At 38.0% G+C, this 18,129-nt stretch overlaps 1 protein-coding gene across 1 annotated transcript in view; it reads left to right on the top strand.

The window, feature by feature from the left end:
- Positions 1-18,129, top strand: part of tspoap1 (TSPO associated protein 1) — a 68,269-nt gene that overhangs the window by 3,155 nt on the left and 46,985 nt on the right. Inside the window, exons 3-4 of the mRNA XM_028031342.1 lie at positions 17,029-17,136; positions 17,453-17,581. Of these exons, the coding sequence (XP_027887143.1) occupies positions 17,029-17,136; positions 17,453-17,581 (237 nt within the window). The remainder of the gene's footprint in view (positions 1-17,028; positions 17,137-17,452; positions 17,582-18,129) is intronic.

Raw genomic sequence — 18,129 nt, 5'->3', positions numbered from 1 at the left:
CCCATCTAACTTTTCTGGCTCACCTCTTCACTAGCGTTTTCGACTCTGCATTGTTGACTGCAGTACAAGACCTTGTAATGCACTGCTTTGAACTAAGTAATGCTCTGCTTGATAGAGACTTTTAGGTCAAAATAGGTTATGCAATTCAATTTTAGATTATATTTTAGGTGTCAAAGTTGACAGCCGTTTTGATAATTCATTACAGGATTCTTTAAAATTGGAATGAATGTTTTGGCTAGGGTTCCTTTCTCAGAAAAGCTTTTGTTGTTTCTTGTGTAGCTGAAAGTTGCTTCATGGTCTTTACTGGAATGTGGGTCTGTAAATTTAGACAGTAGTGTAGAATAATTGGCATAAATGTGCGTCTCCCATGTGGAAATCTTTACGTATCCATTGTTGAGGTGTAAACAAAGCAAGGAATAGGCAGGAAATATGAATTGTTTGGAGTTTTGCTGTGTTGATTCTGTGATTCCTAAATTACAGATCGACAAGAATGGCAAGATTAGATTTCACAGGAAGGTGCATTCCTCTCCACAAGCTGTTGGATGGTAATTTAGAGTGGCAAACTGGATATTATGGTTGTGTTAGTTTGGAGCATTGAAACACTTAATCTGCTGTTTTAAGCTTTGTTTTAAGTAATGGCCTTATTGTGTTCCGGAGGTAGATTTTCTATTACCCTGGTTTAAAGCAGTTGGTTGGATTGTGTTGAGTATCAGAGTAACAGGGCCTGACTACTCTGTATAGTAGCTGTACAAATAATGAGTAGCACTAGGGGTGCACCAATTTATCGGCCAGCTGATTTATTGGTGCCGATTTCCTTAATTTTGGGAGATCGGTGATCGACCAATTTTTACATGTGAAGCCAATCTTATCCCCCGATGTTATCAACCTCGGCAATGGTCTAAAACTCAACCACTATGCTTTTGACTGACAAACTGGCTGACCAGGTCATGTCTGCACATTTACAGTAAACAATAGTCACCCCATTGTTGCCAATTCAGCAGATTTCTTGATATATTGAGCAACATTTCAGACAAAAAATGGTATTAGCCGGAATTGGAATAGGTAAGTTATGCTTTTTAAAAGATCGGTAATCGGCGATCGGCCAGAAAACTGCAATTGGTGCATCCCTAATTAGCATATTTAATGTTCCTTCCACTTCATGGTTGCATCACTTTGTCACATTAAAGGCAAACAAAACACATTGAAGTTTATGTTTGTTACTTCAGACATTTCTTTTTGGTCCCACTTTTTCACTTATTCTTTAGAAATACACAAATCACTCTGATTCAGTTAATTGGAAGATGCCTGATGTAGCAATTATTAATATCTGTATGCATGTGCAGAGAGCAGGGAGGTGGGTGGAGGTTTGAGTGGCAGAAGTGGGTCAGCCTGCTTTGGATGAGATTTGAAAGGAGAAAATTCAGCATTTCATCAAAGCTTGAACCACTTCTAAGAAAAAAAGAAAAACTATCCAAATGAAGCCACTATCATTTACAGTCTCTGATTTGCCTTTTACAAAGAAATATAAATAACAAATATACCAAGTGTTCTGGCGCTCAGCAGAAAGCCATTCACCATAAGATGTTTGTATTTGAGCGACACCTGCCTTATTAGTCTGTCAAGGCAGCTTTGTGAAAATACGTCTGAGTGACAGGATGCCAATGTTGCTGATCTTGACGGACCTGAATATAGCTTCTTTCTGTCCAGCTATGCAGTGTCTGTGGTTTGATGCTCCCTGGAAAAAGCTGACTGGAATACTTTCCATTGTGCGTATTAACTACTTCGAATAGTCCGTTATCTGACAATAAAAATAATTGTGAATATGAACCTGCATGTGGGCTGCTGGAGTTAATTTGGAAAATGTTATTCCCTGCTAGTGGAGTTGCCGCTGTGGGTGCTGCTACCAGTCAGGCAGTAAATTTAAGCCGTAAAAATGCCGAAGAGGAGCTGAAAGTGTTTACAGCAGGCTTGTTTTCTGCTATGAGGGTGGAAAAGCTCATTGTTGTGGGTAAACTGTTATGAATAATGAACTAGTCTGCAGCAAAGAAAAAGGTGTTCTTGGAGCAAAACAAAGGACTTGTGTGTCACAAGTGGAGTTTATGTAGATTTAAACTTTCAGCTCCACCTTTTCATATTTCTTGCATTTACATTTCTGCCGAATTGTATTCCTGGCTGTCACTCAATCTCACAAGATTTAATGTCTTTGATATTTTTTTTTTTATTGTTTTATACATTTTTCCAGTACTTTGTTGCAACAATCTCACATTGCTTTGAATGTGTTGCTTTGATTTACTTCGAGAAATAGTAAATTGCTTTTAAATGAATAAACATACTACAGTAAACTGGTTAGTTGAGAAGTGACAGCTCCAATACCTTCTGTCATTCTATGCATCTGCCGTCAAATTAAGTTAAAGTTAGATGATGGCAAATGATTGTAAGAATAAAAGGTTTCATAAGTACTAATGATCAGTAGAATTACTCAAAATCAATATATTGGTGGTAATAAAATTATAAACAAGTTCTGGTAGCATTAATGCTGCAGGTTCTTATTCATTAGATTAGAAAATAATAGAATATAAATATATTGTCCCACAGTGGGGAAATTCAGATGTGACAACAGCAAGTTAAAGATAAACTTTGAGGATGAATATTCACACAAAGGTAAAAGATATAAAAGTAAGAATGAGCGACTGCAGACACCTGATAACTCCTTTGTATCTTTCCATTGATTGATCATGCATCACTTGTCTGTATGTCGGCCCGCCCATCCATGAAAGAATGAATGGTAGAAATCAAGCTCTATTATTTGCAAGCTTTTATACTTTAAATCAGCTTTAAAAATAAGGTGAGAAACGACTGACAACACTGAGTTTAGAAAACTATTGAATTTTAACATGGGGGAGTTCAAGTAGATGTGATTGTGACTTACTCCTCTCTTCTCTGTGGATCTTATGATGTTCAGGAATAAATCACTATTCTGACTTAGTTTTATTGTGCTGGAATAGTGTAAATAATTCTTCTAAAACTACAAGACTAAACAGCAGAGTGGTTGCTGTAATTTAAACACTGACTTGCGGCACCTTTACAAACATTTACATGTCTAAAGCTTTTTCAGGAAGCTGTGAGTTCAATCAGTGGATAAGCGGTTTTTTTTCTTTTTGAAGAGCTGCAGTAAAATATCAGTTTGGACAGGGCACACTTGTTCTTTTGCCTGCCTCCCTCTGTTGCAGTGCCCACTGCCTTCTCCACAATCAATAGGCAGCCACCATCATTCCAGCGTCATCTCCATGGAAACGAGTTGTAGCTGCTGTGATGATTGGGCCCCGTCTCAAAGCTTGCCTTTTGTGATAGGACGAGGGTAGCAGTACTCCCTGCCCCCTCCTCTCATCGACACTTGCCGTCTTAGACTCCCTGGCTTTTCCCTCCGTCCTCGTTCCTTACCTTTTATTGCGATATAAATAAGATGGGATTAAGCAGCCCTGTCGAGTCTTGTGGAATTTGGATTAAAACGCTTTGTGACACGGCCGCCGCGTCAATGACGACAGTGCTGAGGAGTCATCGTGCCAACCACCTCCCAGCCTCGCTGCAAGAATGGAGACCAGGAATGGAGACCTGTTAGTTGGACTCTTTTCATGTTTTCCGGTGTAAATCTAGCCTTGTTTGGGACTCGATTTGAGCCTGCATGTGCGGTTTGGAAATTATGCACGGTGAAAAAGCGAGCCTGCATGTGCTCCTCTTCTCGTCCCCGCCGAACCTCTGAGACGACAGCAACGAGAAGAAGCGAAACAAGCCACGGTTGTACTCCGCTTCGTGATAAATGTTTGAAGTAAGATGCAAAAGATTGCTACAGCGCCACGACAATCAATTCCTAGCTTTCAACAACCGAGTCGAGAAACATGGAACTGAACGTCTTCAATTTGGAGAACGTCACAGCACGTTCTCCAAATTGCATGGATGTTGCTTAAAGCTCCTATTTCATTTGGAACTGTCTTAAATCTGTCTCCACTACATAAAATCATTAATACATTTATGAGACATATTGTTTAGTATCTCACAAGAATGCCAAGAAATGAACTGTGCTTGATTTGAGACATTCTACCTTTGCTGTGGAAAATGCACTACCTCTGAAACTTCAGCAGAACAGGACAACCGTGATCCTTGTCAACCTGAAGAGAGCATGTAGGAAAAAAGGGTCAAACTTAGCTGTGGACCCCATTTGGTCTCGCAGATTCCCTCTGCCGCTTTTTGCTTAAATAGAGAGATGTATGACCTGTGCGCTCGGCCTGAGCAGCCCGAACCTGCACCGACACGCACAGAGATGGAGAGCCCCGAAGAGACACAAGCTCTCGGATGCCGACCCGGCGAGCAGGAACACGGAGAGTCTCGGGAGCAGGATGATAAGAAACGTGGGCTTTTGGACAAGGACATCCCAGCTCCTGCTCATTTAAAGACGTCGCTGTTAGGAAAGAGGCACCATTCACTTTATGCAAACCTCCATGGGTTTGAAATGGAAGGATTACGAAAGGTAAGCAGCATTTGTGTCTTTTCATTCCATCACAGATGTGGGAGTTTACCTCTTACTTTTATTCCAGCAACATAGTTGGCATTGCAATCTAATCATGTCCACCAACTGTTGACACTAAATAAGATCTGAATGCCTCAAGGTTGTAGGAATGTGCATCCAGGAAGCCTTTGAATGAGGTTTACACTGAAGTAGTGTGAGCAGTATAGTTGTGCAGACAAGTTATCTGGAGCAAAGTTGTACTTGGCAGGAATTATTCTGACTGAGGATGACCTAGTAGCTATTTTCACTCGTATGGGTGTCCTTAAAGAAGGCACAACTCAGACTGGATGCTAGAGTTGGCGGGGGAAACCCTTTTGATTTTATTACTAAATGTTCTTTTGTTGTAGAATTACACAGTTCATTCTAGACTAAGAAGAATCCAGTGGAGTCACTTTTTATATATCTGCGAGTTATGGAATAGAAGAATAGAATATAATTCCCTTTGTTGTCCCTCACTGGGAAAATTTAGTGCAATATAGAGAAATACTGTGCAATATACAGTATTTGTAAAAGTATTCATACACTTTGAACTTTTGTTTGCAAAGCAGCTCAAAGCCAGTTGGATTAAACTGAGACTATTTGTAAAAATCAGTTCTGAAAGCTCGGATTTAGATCTGAACCTTGACCAGGTTATTCTGACACATGAATATGCTTTGATTTAAACCACTGTAATTTTGGTTGTATGTTTAGAGTCGTCCTGCGGGAACGTAGACCTCTCCCCGACTTTCAAATCTTTTGTGACCTCTAACAAGCTTACTTTCAGAATTCCCATCAACATGGAGCAGCTGTCACGTCAACGCTGAAGGATAAAACTTTAACGATGATTCCTTATGGCTCTCTTTTAACAATACACACAAGGACATCATATTTTTAAAATTTTCATTTGATTTTATTTGTAAAAAAATTTCCTTCCATTCCACACTTATGCATTACTTTGTGTAAACATAAAATCCCAATAAAATACATTGAAGTTTGTGTTTGTAATGACACAAAATGTGATGAGTATAACTACTTTCCTAGCATTAAAATCAGCCATATGAGCAGCATTTTTATATATTTTCTTTATGATTTTCCACTTTCACTTTTTGACCATTTCATTGTATCCTTAATCTTACTAGCTTTCTTCATCAAGCTAGTAATTTGAGCGCAATATTCCCTGCTGTGTTCCCCATCGCCGTCTCTCTAATTACCCTGTCAACGTAATCGCAGCTAAACAAAAGCTTCCTAATAAACTCTCAGTGCCCAACCTGGGAGTAAATGTGTGGCCGCAGCCGGTGAGATGAAGCATTAAATGACACATTAGGAAAGACTATTTGGTCATTTCACAGCAAGGGTCTGCAATTTGTTGGCTCCTCAGCAGGAGGTTGTCACATTCAGATTACTCTTCAGGATTAGTTGTGAATTTAACACAACTAGCCTTGATTTGACACTTTTTCAGTCTAAAATTGAAAAAGTGATCTTTTATGTTCAAAAGATTGCTGGGATTACATACAAGAACTTATCAGGCGTTCAGAACACTTTGCGATAACGACCAACCACATGTTTGCGTTAGAAGCGCAAGAACTTTTTCTTGTTTTGCAATACAGTTAAAAGTGATCCTTAAAGATAATCATTCCTAGATGTAGCATAGGTTGTCGACCAGTAGAGAAACTTTCCATACAAATATGTGTTTCTATCTGTTGGAACAAAGATGCACAACTCCACTAAATGTGAACAATCCTTATCTACTTGTCAGGTTGTCTGTCTGCTCTCGTTAACACCTGGTTTGCACCATAAGGCTTCCTTACAACTCGCAGTGTTTTCACAGTGGGGGTTTTATTCGGGAAATTATTTCTACAACCTGTGATTTTCTGTCTGTTCACCTAAGCCAGGTAAGCAACCCAGCCCCCTGTAATGATGGTGCTAAGGTGACTGTAACAGTCTGGGCTTTTTTTTACTGGGATCTCAACACAACAGTTTACAAACTATATTAAATAACTCTATAATACAATGTTCTTTTTTTGTTTTAGTTTGAATCAAACTCAAGACAATAGTACATAAGATTTTAATTCTATTGTTATTTCAGCAAAAGTTGCAATAGATGTTACTTTTACAACTTGATGCAATCACATCATGCTGTATATTTTTGCTTTTGTTAGTTATGTCGGCATTGGTCTTGTTTTCACTTTACATTATGCATACATTTTAACTCGGACAACACATCGAAGCTGGTCCCTTCACACGTGAAGAGCTACAGGTCATGAAAAATACATTTATTATCCACTTCCTTTATTTCTGGTGTCCCACAGGGCTCCACCTTAGGTGTAGCTCTGTTTTTATTATATTTATTGCCACTGGGGCTGCAAACTACACCATGGTTTTTCATTTTTATTTTATTTTTTATTTGATGTTGTAGAGGCATGCCTACCCCTAAAATGGAAAAAAACAAATCCTGCATGAACAGAAGTTTAAAAAATCTTGATGACAGCAAGACTATTTATTTTTGTTTGATCTAGGTTCTTCTGTTTAAAGAAACATTGGTGTGACCTTTGGTAATAATTTTACTGTGATAAGCTGAAGAGCTTTGACACTTGGTCAATTATTGTTTTTCAAAAGGCTGTTTACTTAAGATGGATTCCAAATTTCCAGTCCCCTGAACAAGTTCTTCTTCGTGGAAAGAAAGCCAAACTAAACATGCATGCTGGTTTATTATCTGTGGCTCTAAGCCTGGTATCTACAACCCTCACCTTGTCGACATCTCTTAGCCCTGCCGTGAGTGAAATGACATAACTGGATGTTCAGCAGAAAATCTGTAAAAGCTGCATCAGGTCATGCTGTTTTCATGTCTAGTGTGGCAGAGTTAAGAAATTGTCTTGAAAGCTATTTTTATCATTCCTCTGCATAAACACGGTAAGTTTTGAAAAGTTAAATGTAGAATCTGGGATACTCAGGTGTGGTTGCTGTTCTGAAACGTTTACTATACATTATTTAAATTAGGTCCGTATGAAATGTATATATGCATATTTCTGTTGTTTTGAACATTTATGACATGACTTGAAGAGTGAGCCAGTTCACCTGTTTTGTCTTCAGCCATGTGGTTGTTGAAGTTATTATATACAGATAATTTTTCTTCTAGAGAATCCCAAAAAATTTAGGTAACAATCATAGGATACAAAAGAGAAGCAACAATTCTTGCATTGATGCAGATTTATTTTTAGACTTACCTTTGCATTTTTTGTGACAAGTCCATTAAAGGTTAATATGTGTACAAGATCGATCTCTGTTTCTGATCTTTGCTAAGTGGTTTCATACCATGTGTTGGTGGGCACATTTACTTACATGTCTCTGCGGCTGTGTGTGTGTGTGTTTTATTGGCCAGCCATGTTATGTGGTGTAAATAATTGATTGTGGAGTGCAAAGAGAATCTCTGGGGTAATGGTTCCTCCCCATATTCTAGCTGAAGCATGCCTGAGTGTCTGGCTGCCGTCTGGCTGCAATGAGGCACTTAGTCTTTGTGAAACAGAGGTTACAAGTGTTGTTCAGCTGTCACTTTTCCTTACAGTGTACATTTAATCTGGTGGCTATCACTTGTACACTGTAAAACTGTATCAGGAATTTAAAGAATGTTGAAGTCCTTGTTCTCCTTTTGGTTCAGTGTATCAATTAAAGTTGAACAGTGACCAAAGTGCCCAAGATGGACAGGCAATCACTGTCTTAATGATGACAGCTGTTATCCTAATGCACAGTGCAAAGGACGTGACATATTTTGATGTTTCTAGTCATCTTTTACAGAATCCACTTTCAGTTCACAAATGTTAGGAAGAAATATTTTGATATGAAGATGTTTTGTATATAAAAGAAGTGCTTGTTAAGCCACATCCCCAGAGCTCTGTCCTTTGTGTGACATTTAAATATAATTTGATCCTCCGCTCAGAGTACTGTCAAGGTTAAATTGATGTTTGCTTGCGTTTTGCTCATGAGTGTAATTGCTTTTCGACCAGAAGATGAAGGAGAAGCTCATCACGTTCCCATTCTACTTCATGTTCTTGCAGTTTGTATTAAAATTACATTATTCTGATATCAAAGTCTTAAAGTTTAGGATGTTGCATCAACCCAACATATCTGAGGCAATTGTGATATAGAGTTCATTTTACCTGCTATTCCTTTTCTCTTGACCACTGCATTTCAAAGAACTGCTGCTAAACCTCAGCTCTCATTCTGTGGAGCGAGCAGTAAGTGTGAAGGATGGCCCAGTCAATATTTTGTTAATAGAGAGAACACAGTGCACTGTTTTAGTTGCTTCTGCCATTCAGGTTTATTTGCTGAAACCTCACCAGTGGGATTTTGTTGCACTCAGCTTCTAGTGAAATGACGATAGACCAACAGGTCTGCCCTTTACCTTTGTGGACAGATAATCTGGCTCACACCTACCCAGAAACCTTCAGTTTTCCACCTATCATTTGGCTATTTTGGTGGCCTTGCTTGACTGATGCTAATGAATATCAACAATTAAGGAGGGCTTATGAATCCTAACTGAAATGTTGATGCAGAGCAGGATAGAGAGGCAGGAAATCATAAGACCTTGTTCCTTTTCTAACAAATTGTGTAAAATTTCATGTCAGTTGGCGTGAGTATTTCTTATATATTTATTTCCTGTTTTTACCTTTGATTGCATGTTCAAAATAAATAAATAAACATCTTGGGATTTGTCATTTTTGAAGTGTTTAATGGCAAGCCAGGTCCAATAGGCATACGTAATTTTCTTACAGGCCAAATTTGGTACATGTGATCTAGTCCTGGGGTCTGCGACCTTTGGAACTTAGACCTTAGATTGGCTCTGCAAACCATAGTTTGTAGTTTATTCGATATGAGTTGCACAGATAATAGTAATAGAAACAGAAACAACCAATCAGAGCTAAGAGGAGGGTTTTCTAAATGTAGTTTTCTAAATCTAACCTTTTTATGTGTTTCCTAGAGAGGCTGCAATGACTTGGAAAAAGCATATTACAGAGTTTAGGTTTAGACGAAAACATTGTATTAATTATTTTAAAAAGATTCATCCATTCTGTTTGATGTTAAATATGCTATGATTCGCAAGCACTTATATTTGAGTTGTGATGATCAGTGGGAATTTTAAATATTAGTTGATTCTACAAAGCTGTTTTTCCACACCAGGATAAATATTGCTGCTTTTATGTTTGGGGATGGTGTTTCTCTTGCTCTTTTGCATATGTAATTTTCTTAACAAATCAAGATTTGTCTTCTTGTGACGCTTATGGAGGGTTTGTGTGAATTAAGCCGTTTGGGAGACCCTTCCATCGCTTCTCTACTCGTCTATTTCAACAGCCCAGACGTTTTATACACTTCCAGCACTTTATTAGGCTCTAGGAGGTTCAGGAGGCTGTGGCAGTTTAATATGTTGAGTGTGAGATGAAGGGGAAGACATGCTTAAATGGGTTTTAATTACTTTGTTGAAGAGGCACTGTTATAATTGCTTTGAGAAGGGAAGCCCAAGAAGGCTGTAATTCAGAAACAACACTGGTACATTCACCAGAAAACTGGATTACATTGATGTACATTAAAATTTGAATTAGCATGTTGGACTTTGGGATTTACTCAATATTCTCCAAATGTAAATTCACATAACATTCATTTGTTTTGTGTGTGTTCTGTGTGGCTTTTATATACTCCAATTTTGGCACAAGAAAACTACATTTCAAAAAGCAATGTTAATTTCTGTTAAAGCTTAATCAGGAGACGTTCATTTGATGGTTGATAAGTACGGGGAAGGTTGGAGGTAGAACGCCTGGGGGAAGAAATGGGGACTCCCATGTTGGCTCTTTGTTCTCTCCATATGAGAATCCCCCCTCAATATCTGTCAGCATCAGCTACCCTGCAGAGATGAGATGTAATAAATGCAGGGGGGGGGATTTGAGAGGACACTTAAGAGGGATTCCTCATGACTTATATATGAGTATTGGGAGGCTTCTGGTAGTAATGAAACAGACCACAAACAGCTTTGTAGTTCTTTTCTCTCTGTTTTTTCAGAGGGGTTGATCTTTCTGGAGTTTTACTAGGCCCCAGTATTTATTGTTGTTGTTTGTGTTTTAATAGGTAGGTGTTGTTACTATGATACTAGTAGCATAAGAAGACATTGAACACCTATTGAAATGGCCTTTCTCCATCTGAACTAATTAACTAGGAGATCTACATCGCTGTATTAAACAACAAATTAAAGAAATGTAATTTAATTATTTAATCTCTTGAGCATGTCAATGAAATTGAACCAGAAAGCCACAGTTAGACCAGATACTGTAATTTAATATGTGGCGCGTCTTTACCCTTCAGCTACATGGTTACTATTCAACAATTACAGCTGACGTTCACTTCTTGCTGCTTCAGCTATCATGTCTAACAAAGAAGCGCACATGGCAATGCATGAGTGCTTATTTGCCTGTCTTTGTCTTTTGTCTTGTTGCCAGACTCCTCAGAGGGTTCCAGTGGGGGATTTCTAGCTGTCAGACTAAAAGATGCTGATGCTAGCATTTCTATAAAGCAATGAATTTCTTTATCCCATGCAAAAGCTTTCCTTAGATCTAAAGCAAAGGAACAATCTGGAAATGTATCCTGAATGTAAGATTACCAAAAAAAATTATTTGTTAGCCTTTTTTTTTGTTTGTTTTTGCTTGTTGCATCTCCAGAGTTCACTGTTTTCTTTCAGGCAACAATAAATAGATAAAATATTGTCACCGTTTTGCCATTATGTTGATGCTTAAAACGTTTATAAAGAAGACCAAAATGCACAGAATGTATGCAAAGCTTCATTTTGAGCCAGATTATTTTACAGTTAGTGCTAAAATGATTACTAAAAGGTCTATTATTCTTCTATTATTCTGTGTGAAAGAATCAGTTATGCTATTGTTTTAACTTTCTTCAATATATTCTACCAAGACTTGCAGGTCTTGAAATCTGAATATTTTTAATCTTAATTTGTGTCCCTTTATAAAAAGAGATTTAGAGTCTTTATGATCAGATTAAGGATTTTGTGTCTAATATTGGATAAAATGGATGTCCGCCTGCTTTTTTGAGCTTTTGCTCTTCTTTATAGCAAAGACAAAACAGGAGCATTCCAGAAAATCCCAAAGCTGTTTGGAGTGAAACTATAAGATGCACATAAAACAGCTTATGGACTCATAAATTTTGAAAAGGTCAATATTTCCTCCATGATAAAGCTTTATAGTCTCAATAAAAAGCTCAGATGTTATAAATGTTTTCCTACAACATAAAGTACAATCACTATAAATAGAAATCAGTCATGATGACAGAGAACAGCTATTTGTGACTGTAGCTCTGTGCATTTCTACATCGTGATGTATACATTTTATTTAGTCATTTACGTGAACCAAAAATGCACAATAAAATGAAACATTTCCTCTTATGTCATCGTATTATTATTTATACCCTCAGTACACTGTTTTGTATCTGCCTTGCATTTTAGCTTCCTTAGGTGAAAAACAGTCCAGCATCTCCAACTAAGCCAGGCGAGATGCCTACTTTAAAGACATAACAGTCTATAATTTTTTCCCTTTTACATATATTAGCAATGCTAAGGCTTCAGAGAGATGGGTATTTAAAACATTTAAAAACTGACACTACTCATCGGATTATTTGGGGTCCTCAGCAGATACGGTTGCTTCTGGTGTCAGAGCAGTATGCATATTCTGAGTGTTCAATGCTACAGCAGACAAATCCAAATATTACAGGCTGTTTTTCCTGCCATGCTTCCGGCTCAATCTCCTGGCAGACATTTGTGGGGAGACCTCTGCCCTCCTGCTACTCAGTTACATCTGCCCAGCTTTACTAAGCCAGGTCCATGTAAAAAAAATAAGTAAAAAAACAGCGTGGTTGTGGGAGAGAACTGGCTGAATACTAATATGTATGCCGGCCTTGGACAGACCTCACCACCTGCAGCCTTTTTCTTCCTGCTTCTGTGAAGCAGTGGTGTAACTTGCCTGAGGAAAAGCCCCTGGGTATTTCATTATGATTCGCAGGAAACAGAAAATCGACATGGATGGACTCCAGAATCATTCAAATCAAAACAGAAGAGATAGAAATGTCATGTTGGTACAACGTCTTCCAAATGGATAGAAAACTACTCTCATTTTAGACATGAGCTTCTTCTAACTTATTAAATAAATTTTTATTATGTTGATAGATCTTCTTAACTATCAACAATTTGGCGGCTAAAATTGACTGTGTATTTTCATTAAATTCTGCAACTGAGTAAATTTGGCTTGATTTTAAGTATTAACAGTGTTTACTGGTTATTTTCTAACACCCTGTAGAATCTTGTTACCAATTTGCAAGCCATAACACAGTCAAGGGGTATCTAGCTACTTTAAAAACGGTTTGACAACAACAACAAAAAATAAGTCAGACTGAAAGGAATTAAAGCAAGTTCCTGGACCATTTGATTTAGTCTAATTACAGTTTTAAACACCACTTATTTGCGACAGGTGTCTGATTATGTTATGTCAACGTTAAGGCTTGGATATTATTATAACAGCTGACACAAGTAACAGGAAGTTGTTTAGAGTTTCAGTAGTTTAAATCACTTTGTTACTTCAATTTATGGTTACTTGGCAACACATTAGTGTTGTACTTATAAAATAAAATAAAATATCTTCAGGAAACTTTCTTTTTAATTTTTGGTAATGTTAAATTTAGAAGAAAGAAAAGAATATAATATGTCTCTGTGTTAAGACTGGTTCATCCATTAAGTTGAGAGGTGTTTTTATGCCCTTTTAGTAATCAAGCAATTCTAACATACTAAGTTTAATATTTAATTTTAATAGTATCCATCTACTGTATGTGTGTGTTGTTGCTGTGTAGCTTGCCCCAGTGATAAATGAACTGAGTAAAGTTGAATAAGCGTTATTTCTGTGTCCCTGAAAACAAATGCACAGCTCATCAGCAGAGCAAATAGTCCTATGATAAGATGCTGCTCGCTGGAGTTTTTCAAAGCTTTTCAATGCTCTGAGTAGTTTCTTCTCATGTCCTAATAGATCATTGTAATGACATACTGAAGATGTAGGTTCTGCATACATTGTGAGCTCTTTTTTTTCCTCCACTAGATCACAGTTATAACGTTTTCCGTGTGCTCAGTAGTGTGGTCAAACCAAAAGCACAGAATGTTTGCTGTTATACTTTCTGCAGCATCAAGAGTACTAAAGAATTAGAGTGGCTAACTCACAGACATAATGCGGCCTTACTTTGGTGTGTATTCCTAATGCAACAGGACGATCTGTGGTGCTGAAACCTCCTAAAAATGTTGTCATTCTCGTACAGTGCTCCTCCAGGATGTGAATGTGAAATGACATGCTGTGCAAAATCAAACTGTTAAACATGTGAGGTTGTTCACATTTTAACAGAATGAGTGAAACTTTGAAGATATCTGAGCCGAGCTTTGCTCAGAGAGCATTGGAGTGCAAAAGTAAACCTGCTGACTATGTGTCTGTATGGATTTTAAAGGTTGTAAGGAAGGCTTGTCTGCTGCCTGTAGTGACAGACCGTGTCTTTGCTGTGGCTGCATGCTTTTTGCACCTAATTTAGATTGTATAGGGAGTCTATTAGGCCTGTCGCGATAAACGATAAATCGATGACGTCATTTCAATTATCGGCATTATCGTCTCTTCCGGCCTTTTTCTTTTTCTGTTAATGACACCGAATGAAAAAAGGCTCAACTCCAGTACTCTCCACTGACCTCTCCCTTCCTCATTTTACTTAGTGTAATGCCCAGCGCACACTACACGTCGGCCGATTGTCGGCCCATTTTCAAAACCTGACAGACCACACATTAGCCGACAGAAATCCTAGGTATAACGGTTCGATCGGGTTCGATCCTGCCCTGTGGTGTCCAACAATGGGCACAAAATAGTGGCTACAAGTTCAGTGAACTAATTTTAAAACCAGGCATTAATCAATGCTTTACTACAATCTACCTGCAATACATGTGGCTCTAGTGTCAGCGTAAAGTCCTGACTGAATGAAAATCATTAGAACCTATTTACGTCACGTTAACGAAGAACAGCTGAAAAGTTACTGGGTTTATCAACTGCAGTAGCAATTTCACTCCAACTCCTCCCCTTGTCATTTCTATATTCTTTGCATGTGGAATAAACATTAATGTTGTTTCCACATATCATCTCCGATGTCCGCTGGACTTCAGGTTGCCGTGTCAGCTGTTTGGGATTCCCCTCCGTAATTTCCCCTCAGAAAGCGTGGAGGAGAATCCACGCTTTCTGATTGGCTACCTGTCACATTCAACAGGTGGAGTTAAACCCCTGATTTAGATCGGAGCAGCAAGACTATCTACCATAACACGCCACACAATCTTAGAAAGACCAACGTTCTAAGATTGTTGTATGGGGAAAAATAGGAGCAAAAAATCGTGTAGTGTGAACTATTGCATCAGGTAGTCGATGTGCCCATCTTCTCTATTTAAATGTAATTATTACTGAAGGGCAACATAATATACAGACTTCATAATCTGCACTCTTTTGGTTGAATGCAGTATTTATTTCCACTTTGGCTTTATGTTGTTTAGTTTTTATCAAGTACATTTTTTGTTAATGGAGACTAAGAATCCATTTTATTTTTGTTTTTGATTGTTTTGTTTATTTGTGTATCTAACTTTGGCAGGAAATCGCATGGATTATTACGTCATTTTCATTAAATCAGTATAAAAAGGTCTTCAAACAATATTATCGTTTATCGCAATAATTTTTTGAGACAATTAATCGCTCAGCAAAATTTGCTATCGTGATAGGCCTAGAGTCTATTAATACATAATCTTGATCAGGAAGCTGCATCAAGATTTTTCCATAACGAATCAGTCATCAACATTGACTGGATATCAGAGGTTGACTTTCTAGAACTGTTTTATATCATAAGTCTGCTAACAAGATGTTCACAGTCGGCACACTGGGCCAGTCGCTGAAAGTACTGCATACCCAGAACTTACATCACAACTTAAAATTTCTGTGGTTACAGTCTTTTTGTTTTATGAACTTCCATCAAAAGTATCCAAGTGACTAGAGTTTTCTCCAGCTCTGTCAGCTGGCTAAAAGTTGCAACTTCAGAGGCGGCTGGTGTTTGGAAATATTTCTGGTCATGATTCCGATCATTGTTAAATTTTGTTTATGTCAACAAGATATAAGCAATTAGTGTCATTATCATAACTATAATAGTACATACTTATTTTTGGAGGAATTAAGATCACATTTCCTTTCTGACTGAAGCAATAGCAGATTGTGTTGTACATTTTGTGTCATTACACCACATCTCTAGTAACTATGACAACATCAGTAAAGTATCAGCTCCTTGGCATTTTTGTGACAAAATCTCCAATGATGTACAAACCAGTGACCTTTTTATCAAGATTTTGCCTTAATGAATTGGGCAATGTATTGACTGTATGCTACTGATTTCTAGAATACATACAGGTTTGTAGGCTAAGATTAAAACTGTAATGTTTACATGAACACAGCTGATCTACTGATGGTTTATACCAGGAGAAATCAGCATGCTCCTGTCCTGTGTAAAATTCAGTCTGTCACACAGAAGTTCTCCTGTTTTTAATCAATTTGTGGTTTGCAGCTGCCAACGATGGGCAACATAAAGACTACGTTCTTCAAACATTTTAAATGTGTCCATTACTCTTTTCCTTTGAGGATGTCCTTTTTCCTGCTTTTACTCATCAACATTTACCTCAGACACTGTATTCATTTCCAACCTGTCCATCTGAGTCTGAGGGCTCATTAAAAGCGAGGCAGGGGAGCTGAAAGTCTAACGTGAACCTTACCCTACATGCCTGATAAACTACATAGTACAGTCTCAGTTACAAGCGGGATGTTAAGGCACAGTGACCATTGTTCTCTTCTGCAGCCTTGTTTTCATCCTGAATTACTAACAGATTAGCAACTCTGTCATCTACATGATCTAGGACGTTATGTACCTTTGTCAACACACAATTGGAGCCTTGAAAATAATTCTGTTATTGAACTAAAAAATTAAAAGGTGAGTTAGAAAATGCAATGTAAAGGTTTCTGTTCTTACTGTAATATTTGTTGCTTAAGGAAATTCCTGTCTTACTTTTTCTGCATTGGTGCAACTGTTCAACTGTAGTACTAGTCAATGATGATTGATAACAGTTTCTTCTTTACTTTAGAGGACAATGAGACAGTCCTACAAATATTTTGTATACGCTTGATTGTAATGTCAATAGTTGGATTGCCCTTGTTTGATGACTTGAAACATTTAGGTATGACAAAAAAGCAAAAACCTGTGAAATATTTTAACAATACAGTACCACAGTGCAATATCTAATTGGTTCCTCCCTGAGAATGTTTTGTACTCTATTTTTTTTTTAAAAACTGGAGGTTGTAGATGCTAAAATGAATATTTTTGCTGTGGTTCTTTCACAGAATGGGACAGACTATGGATTGCTGGTGCGTCAGAACTCAGAACTCCTGCGAGCCCTCGACGAGCTGGAGAAGAGTTGCAACACACTGAGGGAAGAGAATGGCCTGCTGGTAGGACTAAAAATAACTGTGTGTGTACCCTTGATGAAAAGCTTTGTAGAAACTAGGCCATGTCCACAAAACACTTTAAAGAGATATTCCGACACTTTTTGTTCATTTTTTTAAAGGAATTTATTCAGTCAAATATTTTAGCCTGATGTCTTTATGGTGTACTGTGGGAGCACAGGGTTCTGACTTTAAATTGGTAGGATATGTCTATATATTAAACCCCTCCTCAGCTCATATGACTTAAAACCTGTTTGTTTGGCTGGTGGACCACTCACTGCAGACTCTTTGTGATAGTGATATTTGTTTTTGGTGTTTTTAGCGAAAGAGCAGCGCCCCAGAGACTGAGGAGAAGGTCAGGCGGTTGAGGAGAAAGAACACCGAGCTGACTGTTCTCGCTAAGAGACTGGAAGAGAGAGCTCGCAAGCTACAGGAGGCCAACCTCAAAGTGGTACACCACACTGATAAATATCAACACTTTCTTTTGCTGGGAGTTTGTTTTCTACTGCTTACTTAAAAAATAAAATTAAATGCAGCTTATTGTTGTCACAATGCCTCACCAAAAGCTAAAAAAAAGGCTGCTTCTAACTTCAAAGAAATAAACTATTCATCACAAAAACCAGTCAAACCAGCCAACCAGAGCTTACATGCTGTGTTTTATCTGGGTGCTTGAGAACCTTTCTTGGTATTTTAGCTGTTCCATTCTCTAATTAACACTTTGGTCAGTTTTGCTGTTTTAAAAGTTCTTATAAATAGAGTTAGTTTGGCTTAGCCATGATGGTGTTCCTGGAATCTGTTTTAACAACTTTCTCAGTTTGAAGGTCACATTCCCAAAAAGCTCTGATGACTACTGGTCCCAGTAACTAATTACTCATCAGAATTTGCCAGGCTGGATCTGAGACTGCCACAAAGTCTTAATCCCATTTGACTATAGTTCTTCCAGCCTCTGTCTCTACAGATTCTCCCATTTTAGTTCAGCCATCTGGTAATGGCAATATA

Source organism: Xiphophorus couchianus, chromosome 11, assembly GCF_001444195.1.
Source record: "Xiphophorus couchianus chromosome 11, X_couchianus-1.0, whole genome shotgun sequence".
Lineage (NCBI taxonomy): Eukaryota > Metazoa > Chordata > Actinopteri > Cyprinodontiformes > Poeciliidae > Xiphophorus > Xiphophorus couchianus.
Note: the sequence above shows the minus strand (reverse complement) of the source record. Positions and strands in the feature narration are given on the sequence as shown.